Raw genomic sequence first — 14,512 nt, 5'->3', positions numbered from 1 at the left:
GTCGCGCATGCGAAAATATTTCCGTAAAACTAATGAAGAAATCTAACGATGCGGCTGAAAATATGGCAGGTATTTTCTGGGCCCCGAACATGTTTTACGCCTATGGGTCGTGGAAATGTCTTAAATTGTCCGATGAGAGTTCTTTTGTTCCCAGTGTGTGGATATTTCCTGGCTTTAACTGGTCTCGGCGCTTAAGGTATATGTAAGGTCATCTAGCTTTACAAAGATATGTGTAAAGGTCCTCTTTACTTCCGAGGTTAGCACATACATGCAGTACAAAATGTCCGACATGCTGATATTTACCAGGCGAGATTGTGCCAGTGAAGCCGGGAACAGGACAGCTGGCTTGGCCTGATCGCTACTCTGATCTGGGCCAAAAATCTCGGCTGATGATCACCGCAGAATGGACTTTGTGTCATGGATTGTGACTGGCGAATGGAGTTGTCTCATTGCCCTGGGGCTGGGGTGATGCTCCGCACATGTTGGTTAGAAAACGCCATTAGTCCACTCATAGATTATTTCGTCCTTTATCGCTTCGCCTGCCCCGACGACGACCGGATTCTGGCGTGCGACACGCGTTTTTTTCTCTCGGACTGTGATTGTGTCCTGCTTAAATAACAGAATTAAACGGTTTACCAGTTGAAAATTAATCGGGTTATTTGTCTTCATTCATCAAAAGAACCGAGCAAATTCGATCTGGACTCATGATGATGCAAAGTGAGAGAGCGTGTCGCTAATCTTGATTCGTCAAACCAAGAAGCAAAGTACTGAAAAGCTGACGGATTTGTGGCGATAGAATTGTTTTTTTTCTGCTTAATCTTCAACTCATTTATCACACAAAAACAAAAGGCATGCACACACAGAATCTGGGTTTGTTGGTGATAACCGCAATAGCAACGCATCATGGAGACTAACAGAGGAAAGTCATGAGACGGAAGAGAGATATAATGGGGCAATGATTCATGCCTCATTATCACATAATCTGATGACGAAAACATGAAACGAAACGAAATGCAAAAGGAGCCCAGTGACAGATGCCGGTCTGTAGACATGGTTTACCATGTTACATGAAACTAGGACGGTGAACAGGGATTTCTGCTTCGGCAAATCTAATCGTTTTCCCATCAAGTTTATGTCTAAATTGGCAATTATGTTTACAAGTACACGACCATACAATCAAATTGTATTCCCTTTTAATTTGTATTTGTCGCAAATAACGTCACCCGTGCAATGTTTCATTCAAAGCGTTAAGATGGTAGGGGTGTTCAACAGTAGTTATCCTCAAAATGATACACAGAATGATAGGCAAAACAGCGAGGCGGTTCTAGATCAAAGAAGTCTAGTGTTTGGATATTCTCTTCACGGAACCACTAGCCATTCATCAGACATTTCGGGCGGTGAAAAGGCCCAATGAGTTCCTGGTGAGACTTTCATCTCGTGAAGAAAAGCCTGCTATTCTGATTGCGGAGTTATCGCGAATGATATCATTCAAGATGTCCTCTTGTCGTATCTTTACGTCACAAACCTCTCCAAGACCTATTTCCTTCCATACTGCGGAAAGGCTGTAGTGTCGCATAGCGCCAAATCACCAAGCTATGAGCGCCTTTTCAAGACTATTATTGGTTTTTAGCTTGATGTTTGGAAAACTGCTCACAATAGGATCGGCTGGTATTTGTATAGACAGAACGTAATGAAGTTGTTTGGCTCGCTCAATGACATCCCCTCCACCATTCAGGCATCATTGTCCCAGCATTCTTCACCCCGGCCGGTCTCTGTTGCGCTCGAGCACCCGCCCTACCATTATTATCTCCGGGACTCAATGATTGTGCTGCGGGACTCAATGATTTTGTTGCGAGACATTCTTATGCTAATTCGTGATACTCCATTGGCTGGTGTCGGATTCTCAAGACAGGGCTTCACGGCGTCTGATGGATGCATTGTTGAGAGAAATCAACGACTCTTCATGAGTTTGGCGAAATCGAGAGTTGTCTGGCAACAAGCAATGGTTGTGACTTGTGTACACCCATGTTAATTTTATTGTGTTACATCGACCAGTTGATATCATTAGGAGTGGGGTGGTCGGACATAAAATTTTGCAAAATATCACTCCTCTGTAATCCATTTAAAGAGAGAATGTACTGCTAACTCCTGGCCTCCACTCGCGCGGTGTTCGGTATGACACTGAACCAAAACCGACAGTGAGGTATCAATTTCTATTCAAAAACACCTCGACATTGGCCTAATCCATCGACAATCTACTTTTGATACAGTGTATACCAACCCGAGAGGCTGTCTCACCAAAACCTTCGTGGTCAAAACAAAGTTATCAAGCACCAAATCTCGGACATCTCTTCTCTAACCTTATTATCAGTCCCCTTAGCATGAAAGAAAGATCAACACCAACATCTAAACCCAATTTAGATGGAATCCATGTTTCAGCACATGATTTTCCCATCAAATCCATGTTTTAGCACCTCCCAACGTCACATCCTGTATAGGTCATGTGTCATCGGCCACTAATTGAGGTTTATATTTAACCTAACTCAAGTGGATAACTCCCCTCTTTATATGGGACGCCGTGGTATCAGTATCAAAGAGGACCGCGCGTTCTTGGAGTAGGAACTTGCTGAGATCCTTAACTCAAGGACCTAAAGGGGGTTTAATTGGTCAAGATCTCAATGATCGCGCTATAACCATCCGACTCGAGCTTGATGCTTCACAGCAACACGTGCATCATGAGCAGGCTCACATTCAGTCTCCTTTGTGTCATGATCCCTTAGGATCATCTTCTCTGCTGTCTTGTTCTTATGGCCAACCGTATTTTTGAGGTCAACTTTGTGTTATAGCAGATTCTGAAATGTTTAATCTTGATCCTTACTTGTCCAAATCTCTTTAGAACACTACCTTTCATTCCAAATATCTAAAAATTCTCAGACACCCGGTGTCTTTTCCTATTACGATATTAGAAGGTCGTCGCTGGATATTTTGGTCACAATAAACCATAACAACGTGCACGGATTCTCTCTATGGCGGAGCTATAACCTACACCAAGCATCATTTGTTCCTTCTTCCGGCTTTCCTCTGCAACTATCAAAACAAGAATTTGTCTTTTAAGACTTCCTCTTACCAAGCCCAACATCGTTTTCGCAACTTGTGACCTATCGTTATGTAATGAGTTATCTTGAACAGTAGCAATGTTTTTCATCCTGAAGTAACCTTCAGACCTGCACTCAACTTGTATGTCATCTCCATGTCATCTTTACCTCTCAAGACAACACAAAACCAGTGAATTCAGCCTTTACCATCCTGATACAATCTATTCTTAATCCATTCCAAAATGATCCGGTATTCCCAATTTAACCTATGATTACGTCATAACAAGGTACCCAACTTGTAAGTTTTCTCCTTACACCGAAATGGTTTGATCTTTGCCCATCATTGCGCAATAGCTTATCACTCCTTGGCCATGCCCAACACAACAATGTCAAAAATCTGTCACTAATGTCTCTTAACGTAATAGTTAATGACGTTAATTCATTCTCCTCCTTTCCATTTGGCTCCATCCGCCCCCTCCTACCATTAATGTTGAGGGTTTACCCAAGCATACCTAAATCTCTATAACAACATTGAGCAGTCTATAATCCAACGCCAGCCCCTCCCCTCTCAAACAGCTCCCATTCAACACAACATCCCCTTTCATTAGTTCACATTCCTCCCATAACCAGACTATCAGTCCCCGGCTATATCGCTCAGAATCCTAATAATGACGAGGAATTAAAAGTCTCCCATCTTAATCCCTTTATGGTCAAACTCAAACGAATTGTCCGCGCACAAAAAGTGCTTTTTAATGCGCGGAATAGCGAATTTTCAAAATGGCAGCCATGTTGATTTTGAGTCACGTGCTCTGGATGGTTTCCAATCCCGTCCCAGGAAACCATAGGAAATCGAATGGGTAGCAAGGATCAATTGCTAGGTACTCATCCCCTATTTGCGTTGGTCACCCGTTATCTCTGCTCACCAATCTTACTGACCATAATCGTCTGCGACAAGTAATTTGTTCGGCTTCAGAGATAAAGCTTTGCGGCCATATTTAGTCCACAGTCGCCTTTGACCGGAAGTCGATGGTCTGAAGATTATTGTTAACAACGCTTCTGTCGTCTGGTTCAAACAAAATATTGTGCAGTTTAGAAATGGCGAAGTAATTTTGAGAATGTCTTTGTTGACACATTAAAAGTTATGAATTCAGTGACCGTCTAAATTCAGTCAATCTTGCCATTATACTAATGAAAATGCCCGTAGTCGGAAGTTACAAATGTATGTATATTTTTGCAGCAATTAAGAGTTACACGCCCAAAATCACCGCAGGGCCTTGCCAGGCACCTGTTAAATGTACACACTGACACTGTTATTTGTGTGCTGGCAGTTAAACAATATTTTAATTACTGTTGTGCACAGAATTAGGCCGCTTACGTCTAAAATATATTTGCCTAAAACCTGTGAAAAACTTCTCCTTTTTAGAATGTCAACCAAATATGTTAATCTCAGTTTTGAATCAGTGGTATTTGACACAAGTGTGCGTTTATTTTGGGCGGCACGTCAGCTGTGCACAGATTAAATAAGAAATTAATGTTTTTAATGGCTTTGGTCAGCGGATTACACATTTTAAGCCTTGCCACATATGGACATTTTCACACCCCTTGCCGAACAACGACATCTCGCGTTTAAAAGACGAACCATGTGACGTTTTGCGACATACCATACTTCGTTTCACGACAAAGCTTGTTCTTACAGGTTCCGGTTGCGGCTGTCGGCCATTTTTAGCTTGGAGGATGTGACGTCATCACGTACAACTTCACCATCAAATCACGTTTTCATTTGCCTTTTCTCAAAATCATGCCTTTGTACTTGCAGGGCCAAATCCAAAAATGGCGGCCGATCACTGAGGGAGAAGTTAGAAAAAATAGGGTTAAGTTTACCGGCGGGAAGGCGCAAGGCTGCTAACGTAACATTACTGACATCACTAGTCGAGGGTAAGTAGAAAATGTTGACTTCAGTTCTTCTTTTCGTCGGCAGGTGTAGAATTATGTGGAAATACGATGTTCCCTTTGTGTGTCATCAGAAACAGACAGTGCTCGCTCTCTGTGTTCGGTGTCATCAAACTTTCTTTCAACGCACTTACATGTGCATGTATTCGACAAGCATACCAGAGAAAAATTGTCGCTATTTGAAAAAGACAAACCAAAAATAGCAATTACATAGCAATAATGTTCACATCATTTTTATGTCCTTTTATACTTCACACGAAGCAAAACAGCGATGTTTTAGTTTTTGTACATTTCTGACAAAACCTTCTGCATAATTGATAAAGATGAAGAGCAATTATTGTTTTGCGTCTGTTGTATTTTTTCTCTTGCCAGCATCTCGTTTCTGATTGGCTAAGATTTGAGTTCATTCTACAGGTTCGCACTTAACACATTAACACATGCTTCCTTCAGATTGGTTAAGATATTGAACCATGATTGATCATGATATTTTCATCAATATCTCCATGAATTACATGTACGATGTTGGTATTGCGTCATAAATAAGAACGATGTTTGTTCACAAGATATTCCGTTGCAAGATCTCACACAAATAAGATAATTTCCATTAATGGGTCAGGCCCCAAAATATGTACATGGTTGTCCAATACCATTCAACATGAATTAGCCGGACCGACAGCGGTATGACGCCGAAACGAATCTGTCCGGTAAAGTCATGACGTCATGTTAATACATCACTCCTGAATTGGTGCGTTTTACACTGCGAAACGTCAACTACGTGTATTATCAAAAAAATCTCATGCACAAAAGCCCATGGTTATTTTGAGAAGGTACATGCATCAGAACAAAGGCCCATGACTGGACCAAAGGCCAATGACAAAGATGGCGTCGCATTGCCATGACGACTCTATTTCAGTATGACATAAAATCTCACCTTGCATTTGCCCAGATTTTTCATTCTCAACAAATTGATGATGAATTGTAGAATTTCTCCATCGTTGTGTCAGATAAGGATATTGCCGGGGGCATATTTTAGAATGAACCGCTCAGTAGGCATTAATATTTCCTATTCTGATTAAGCGGGTCCGTATAAAAGATCCATTGTGTCCAGCATTAATTTAAAAGCATTTACTAAACCTTTGGAAAATTCAAATCTCCTTTAATACATTTTGAGTTTGAATGGGTTCAACGCGTTATGGTTAAGCTGATGATTGCCGATACAAAATGAAATTTTTCACAACCATCTCATACAATAACAAAAATATCAACAACAATGTCACACAACAATGCTGCGATGCACTAAATGCAGCTTCAGTTGTTACATGCACAATAGAAATCTGAAAAGACTATCACAAAATTGAAGAAGTAGGCAGTGTGTACGAAATTTTCAAACGTAATATCTGCGGTAATACTTTCTTACTCGAAAGAAAGGGATTCTGCAATTTCGTAAAACAGCATTCTGTACGAAAATATGCTACTGGCTACACCGGCTCACGACTCCATCAAAAAATATCGCCGTCTTTTCATTGTTTTCCAATTACCACCTTCTAAAACTTTGGTAATTCCCAACTTTCCACCCCGCTTGTCAAAATGGCCGTATCGAGAGGTTTGTTAGTATTTGCTTCTGTAGAAAGAGAACGAAAGAGGCGCCTCTGCCATGAATTTCGCAGCTGCGAGGCCTACCAATGTGGTGATGGCAAGTGCACACAACGAATAACACCAAATAATATGCTGATCATATTTTGGAATACAATGATATTTTCTATGATCTCCACTTTTCGGTATGCCCAGTATAATGTCCCTGTATCAAGTCGTACAGCCAAATATGGCAATTTGAGGCCCCTGGTGTGTAGAGCCACGGTTCACATCAAACGCCCCAGAGACAATAGAGAAGACTATCAAAATACCATACTCAATCTAAAGCCAATTTGCTGCCATTTGCCTGTTGGAGGCAGTGGACTAGAGACAAGCCATTATCGCCGCTAGATTAAGATCACTCTCCACAAGCAGTGATGACACCCTGTTTAAAAGGCAGAAAAGTGTTAATGACACATTTGGTTATTTTGTCTACGGGAAGCATCCGAGTCGGAATACTCCATATAGCATCTTATTCACGAAACGTAAATCTAAGTACATCTGTCTGTGTATATGTGTACATTTCTTAACCCAAGTAAGAGTGTTAGTCAACTTCTAGAAGCAAATTTAAGTCCACCCTAAGAAGAGGCATCATCCATGTGTACCTCCTCCAAAAGTGTGCACATTTTCCTGTCCAGTCATGCTGAAGCATAATTCATGAAGTCGTCCAACTCTGCTATGAGTCCTTTCCCTTGGGGCGAATTTTCCACCAAGTTGCTGGTCCCAAGGATTCTCTGCCGAGATTAAAGCTGCGAACTGCCGCCATCTTCCGCACTGTCAACTCCCGATCCACTTAGGCTAAGACAAGCAACTCCTGCACTCAAGCTTCTGCCAGCCATGTCAATCACATCTGGTGCAACCCCTGTACATTGCACGTGATTTCACGCATAAATGTACAAGAGACAAGGTCAAGGTGACTTGGCGCCGACTTAAAAAGTTGTTGATGCAAAAAGTGTTACATCTTGCGAGAAACAATGGGGAAATCCGTATGACCCGAGGGGAGAATCTCGAAGCTGAAGTGAAATCCCTGGTGGATTTGGCCTTTACAAGGATAACGCCCAGCCGTAGAAAAAATACGACCTCTCGCTTTGCTGCGTGGTCTGGCAAGATCAGCTTTAGTCAAGAGTTGTTTCAGTGCATTGGCAAATTGGTCTTTAAATTCTGTTCCTAAACTATTTCTCAGTTTGATGCGCAGAATTTCTTTCTAATATAAAACGGTAAGCAACAGACGGCCACGCTTGCTGAGAAAGCACTGAGCCTGGGAGGGCACTGCTAACCAAAACACCGCTGGTTGAAATCGTGCATTGACATATTCCAAAGAAAACAATGACAACAAAGCCCAAGCTCTGTCGAACCTGCTCATACACTGATGTGATTCTTTCCCCTCGGTGTCAAATTAAGAGTCATTACTTGTATGGTCCATCGTAGGAACGTACGGCGATGGGGACCTGGCCACCAATTTGTATTAGGTAGCGGAGACAAGTCCGTGCCTTGTATGGTGCAAAGATGGTATCTCCCCACAGCCACAGATGGCGGACGGAGACTAAATACTGTCGACACAAGTGAATTATTTCCGAGGAACTTGGCTGTCAATCATGGCTGTTTGTCGCCATCACCTCAACTGGAAGACTAGGCAGGAATGGGCACGATTTGGGACATTGCTTGTCCGAACAGATAAGGCTTGACACTACATAAATATGGGATTAATATGGCATTTTACAAAGTCATCTGTGGGGGATGCCCCATGATGTTGTTTCCGAAACGGATAACCTGTTCTCGGACAGTTTGAAAACATCTGTGCACACATAGAACTCCCATGACCTTACGTATATATATTCTTTCCCGCCAGTGACGCATCATCACCATGACCATCATCATCCTTTCACAACAGCCTTTAAAAATGATGAAAATAAAAAACTAGCTCTTCTCAACGTATTTCTTTTTTTCGACGTCCAATTCGTTTGCTCCAAACCTTACCGGCGGCTGAAGGAAAAAAAACAGCAATTGGTAACTGAGGAACAGTCACATAGCGGAGTCGTGGTGTTTAAGCTATCAGACTTCAAAGGGACCGTGTAGGGTAATTTGTCCTTCAGGTGTTGCCTAGCTCGTGATGATGAACACTAGGGCCCTATTACACTGTCTTTATCACTCCGTTTCTTCTGAAGGGAGTTTGAATGACAACCACAATTTACCCAATACCCGATTGGTGGTTAGCGGTAATACTACGCCCTGGAATTGGAAATTTGATGGTAATTATACTGAATAGTTATGCTTATTTCCATTTGATGTTTTAGACTTTATGCTCAAAGACTAAATGTTATTTTCTCCAATAGGACTGAAACCCTTTGTTAATAATTCTTTCAAGGCATATCTCTAAAAGAAACAAAAGTATATATAGATATTTACTGGACTTGAAGTCTGGACTGACTTTATGATTGTGCAGACATAGCACCGTTACATGACCAGACTGGAGATGTCAGCGCTGTTCTTCTTTCAGTACAACTATAGAGATTAAAATGAAAAGCAGCCCCTATTTCGAGTAACCATGCATATAGCTTGCTGTCTTACTAAACCAACCCTATAATCATTCCGGCTGACCCAGTTGTCATCATTTGGTCCTTTGGTTGCTCGCCCACGGTCGGGGACGACATTCTTCGAGACCAGGACACCATTTGGATTGCAGTTGATCCCAATTGTGAACCAGTGTAACGTTTTTGGATGTTTCCGTTTCTGAGCTTCTGATGGGCTATCCTATACTGAAGAGAGCGGCCAGTGATTCTCGATTGACCCATTTTCAAACTGTTGTGCCCGGGATTACCACCAAAGCTAACAGATCACCTGAGCAACAATTAACCAGGGAAACCTCTATCCCTAAAATGAAGTAGATCCTCCTGCATCATGAGAGTCCTGCTCAGATCTCTGAAATGGAAACCGAAAAAGATCACGAAAAAACACAGAGTAGCAAACAGGAAAGTTGACTCTGAACTGTTTGATTCAAGTCCCAAGTCAGTGACTTCTTCCCCATTGTGTGAGTGTCGAGGGCCCATCAGGTGTAATTTTGGTTGGATAATAAACTAGGGCATATGGCGCCAACTTCTTCAGGAATCAAAAGCTCTAATTATGGTTCCGGCCAGCGAGAGTCTGACAGCATCTTCCCAGCACCTCTCACAATAATTGCACATTTGTATCCAAATTGGCTCTCACTATTGATGCGATGTTTTCTTGACAGCAGACGACATTAAACATTGTCTGAACCTTCTCTTCAGCTGCCCACCCTGGCTTTCCAAGTCTTCCTTATCGGCAGATGCAATCTTGATTCAAATCAGTGCAGCCCGTTTTAAACACAAGCAGCCTTATGCTTCCTCTGTCTTTTGGCTGTAGTAGGGGACTCACAGTGGCTTCACCGTCTTTAGCTTGTGGGGCAGTCGCTTGTTGTGCGGTCTCAGAAAAGATGCCTTGCACGACAGGAAAAGATGGCAATGTCACAGTTTACACGCGCCAAATAGGTCTGTGGTGATTTTGCAATTGTGTATCCCCCAATAACCATGTTCCGATTTGGCCCAGACTTGGAAGACGTTCGCCTGATCTGGAGGCGTGCACAGCATGACAGGAAACACAGTAAAGTTTACGTAATGTACATTGCAGACGAACTACTGGGGTGTATAACTTGCTTTGATACGACGATGGTCGAAATCGATGGCTTCAGGTTTAGGCAATATTGGACACTTCATGTATGTCCTCGTGCAGGAACAGTGAGTCTAGTGTGTTGCAATACCTCTGGGGTTGCTGCCAGGTCTCTTCCCCACCACGAAAGCCCGTCTCCCACCTCATTTTGTTCCTGTCATTTCAATAGCAGCAAACTGACATCATCCCCGAGCCTCAATGTTTGCCAATAATGTCCTCCATGTGGCTTCCAACACCCTAAGTCCACATATCCCTCTATTTGACGTGTCTACATCATCCCTGATGATAGCCACTCAAACGGTGTGAAATGAAGATATTACCTTTGCTCACTTTTCAGTTAATATTTGACTTGACACCCTTCTGTGTATTTACAAACCGGTTTCTCATAATCTGCCTTGTTACGACTTTGGCTCATCTGCGTGTCGTGGATGGGTCTGTGTGACACTGGGGCTGACGAAGAACTTGTTTTACCTTAGCTTTCTTTGAAGAGCGGCAGAGATGTTGGTTGTTTCACCTTAGTTTTATATGAAGAACAGCTAAATTACAAGAAAAAAGCGTCTCTCGTCATATCAGTGCACATTCCGAATCGAAATTCGTATTTGTCCTAGTGGATTTAACACTTTCATATACATGAGGTGTATCATGATCGCCCAGTCCTTATAGAGTTAAGAGCGAGTGTTATTTTTGATATGCAATATGCAATTCGCAAATTGGAAACTAAGGTGAAATGATGAAGCGAGCGGCTGTCTTTCGGAGAAAGGACAGCGCCCGCCACTTTTATTCAGGAACTATCAGCCCATCGTCCCCAAGGCGCCAACCTATCGCTGCTTAATGAGCCGACTCAAAGCAGCCGGCAAAAAAATCACGACCACATTCTGATTTAACTTTCCGTGACCTGATGGGAAAATAATAAACATTTGTTGGTCACACCTTACAAATGAGCAGACGATACACCTTCGTCTGCTTCAGGACATCGTGAGGATGCACACGAGGACATATTTCATAAGCACGATCCTCACCCAGCCCAAAGCCTCAGGGTTCCTGCAAATTCCAAATGTCTCAGACCAAGCCACAAATTTGTAGTAAACTTTCTGATGCGCCAATCTTTTGTCTGATTCACAACAAACGTGTTTTCCTTCCATTTTCTTGTTGCTTTTGCTAATAATTCACAGATAGTCGAGAGATAAGTGTTCCGTTGCGGTAGTCTGTCATGCTTGGCTGCGTCGCCAGACATTGTCGTGAGAATCTCCCTCTTTCTTCTCGCACAAGTAGTGCTACACCCCTGGCGTCATCGTGTCATGCTTGGCTCACCTCGAACTGAGACTTTCGAAATCACTTTACTCTTTTGACATCAATAAACTGACCCCCACTTTGTTATTTCCTCGGCGTTCTGGGTTCTTCATTCTCGTTTATGATTGGGAATTGCGTCTTGAATGCAGCAAACATTAAAGCACACCATCTTTATAAACACACTTGTCTTTCATAGAGTAACAGAACATTTCTAACCCATTGACACTTGATTTGTTGCAACAAATTCAGAATTTGGAAAAGCCTTACAAAATCGTTTCAAACCAGAAATGAAAATCTTTCCTTTATGCTTTCTGTCTAACCCACAAACCAAATTCGTACCATTTATTTCACCATTCTTTTAACATAATGGTCTGCTCAAAAGACACTTTGGTGTTCTCACCATAAAAAGTGATAGCCTAAGATTTTGTATTCGGCATATTGTGGTCAACGAGAGGGCTCTTTAAACAATATGTTTCGCTATACACCGCGAAGCATATAGTAACTGTGGTGTATACATACTCCAAAGAATGTACAGGCGTGCCATGTGTAACTACCAATGGAAACCTGGCACAGAAAGCAATGTTTCGTCGCTGTTAAAATCGATGTTTAGCCCGGGGTACTGTAGCCTGGGTGAGAGCCAACACAAAGACATTACATACATACACACCCTCGGGCGAGTCAACTTAATAATGATGCTTTACTCCGCCCAACTACAGCACGTGCTTGCCTCAACTATCGTGAGATCAAATATCAATCGTGATTTTGTTGAAAAACCATGGGAACTGCTACCGGAAGTACAGGTAGATGAGAATTGTTGAGAATCAATGTTTGTTTTTTGTGTGTTTATCATTTTTCACTTTTGATGAGAATCGTACGGTGAATCAATACACCCAGGGGCTCGTTTCTTTCGCCCAGGCACTTGATGCCACGCAGAATGATGTACTTTTCTACCACTTCTTTCAACTTGTGGAAATAGCAGTGGTTTTAGGTTAGAACATGAAGCAGTGGAATTCGTTACGAATCGCATGAGCAGTCGTTTCTATACATTGTTCTGTATAGTTTCGTACGTGGGTGTTTTAGTTATACAACAATTATAGCAATGGTACTTTTTTCAGAGCTGTCGCAATCCAGTTGTTAGTCATTCAAGGAACAATCTGGCGCAATCTTTCTTTTTTCTACGTACTCGTATGTCGCCACAAAATGTGGCACGAAATAGTTCGCTTTACCACCACTACAAAGGCTGCCAGACTCTTACCAACTTCACATGATAATGCAGACTATTACATATGTACAACTAAAATACACCCATGATTGTAAAATATATACCAGGGTATATCATGTTTGCACCACCTACCAGTGTTGGCACAACCGTCAAAGCCACGGGGACATACGAGTCCCTTTGAGGCACACTTGGAACGTAGTGGCCTGGCCTCGCCCTGTCGCCCGGTATTGAGGAAGACAGGATAACGAAATGAACTACATGAACATACATGTAGGAGTCTACTTTAAGGATGTTACCATGCAGACACTGGGTTTTCGGAACTCTCGACACTCACCAATATGAATACGCGAATTGCTTTTCCAGTATAAAACTAATGTCTTTCGCCCTCTTTCTTCTCCAGGTGAAGCCATCAGGCTGGCCAGAGACTACAACTATTTGTGCGAGACAGAGTTCCCCTCGAAGCAGTGTGCGGAATACCTGGGACGGCAGCATTCGGATCCCACAGAACAGCAGCAGAGAAAGAATATGCTTATCGCATCAAAGTAAGTTAACTGAGAATGGCGGACATTTTGTTATTGGCCATGTTGGAATCTTAAATGGCTTCCATGTTGGATTCTAAAATGGCGGCTTCAAGCTAGTTTCTGTGAAAATTATCCTGAGAATTTTGATGATATCAGTGTGGACCATGCTTTTAAGATACGTTAGGAATTACACTAATAGAAAGAGGTTTTATTGACAAATATTCTTATTAAATTCATTGATTTAGACATGACAAATAAATAACATGAACATCTGATTGTCGAAGAAAAGCAAAATGCACAAGACAGTATGACCATTATGCGACTGGGGCAGGCTGTGTATGGCCAATGCAAATACCTACAAACTCAGAGAAACCAGTCTCGACCGGTATTTCATGTATTTGATCGCCGATCGCATCCATCCTTTGTATCATTTTGGGATCCATGCGTTCAATATATCGACTGCTAGCCATTTGGATGGTGAACCTGCCTTAATAGTGCATTAGTCTGCTACAGATACAGACAGGCGGATGCTCTATCGTCTGAAATTTGATATGATGATCCGGTCAATATCGTCTTAACCCTCAACGCCAGCGACGGGCATTTTTATGCTTTCATCAAATTTGACAATCTCACGTAAGTCGCGCTACGTCGACAGATCAAAACGGGTCGCAGTACGCCATCCGATCACGCCGGGTCTAAAAGGAGACGATTTTCATCATTCTCGTAATGACCCCCGGTGCATATTTACCCAGCACTCAGACTCGGGCCAGACTGGGATGATGTGAGTAACGCCTAACCCTCAACACCTGGGGAGTAAATACACGGTATTGTTTCATCATTAGCCCGTTGGGCAAATTATCTCCGAGGGCATCTGTGCATTTTATGTATTATGAACAGAAAATCAAAATAAGCTCATGAAACGCTAACTTTTCCCCGCACTCTGGTTGTGACTTTGTCCTCAAACACCAATTTGGGATGTCATTGCAAAACTACATGTAGTTGTGTCATTGCAAAACTTGTCACTGTGTCCAGGTCGGCCTATTGTTGAAAGAACCGGAAGTCGTTTGGTATTTTCGCAGCACACGGAAATGCACATTTGTGGAATATAAGAATAAAGG

General features: G+C 42.3%; 1 protein-coding gene across 7 annotated transcripts in view; it reads left to right on the top strand.

Annotated features, from left to right (window-relative positions):
• Positions 1–14,512, top strand: part of LOC135486167 (transcription factor AP-2-epsilon-like) — a 200,619-nt gene that overhangs the window by 182,126 nt on the left and 3,981 nt on the right. For all 7 annotated transcript variants that reach the window (XM_064768755.1, XM_064768756.1, XM_064768754.1 and 4 more), the window contains 2 exons: positions 4,912–5,030; positions 13,274–13,415. In XM_064768755.1, the coding sequence (XP_064624825.1) occupies positions 4,912–5,030; positions 13,274–13,415 (261 nt within the window). The remainder of the gene's footprint in view (positions 1–4,911; positions 5,031–13,273; positions 13,416–14,512) is intronic.

Source organism: Lineus longissimus, chromosome 4, assembly GCF_910592395.1.
Source record: "Lineus longissimus chromosome 4, tnLinLong1.2, whole genome shotgun sequence".
In the NCBI taxonomy this organism is placed as follows: Eukaryota; Metazoa; Nemertea; class Pilidiophora; order Heteronemertea; family Lineidae; genus Lineus; species Lineus longissimus.
This window is presented reverse-complemented; position numbering and strand designations above follow the sequence as displayed.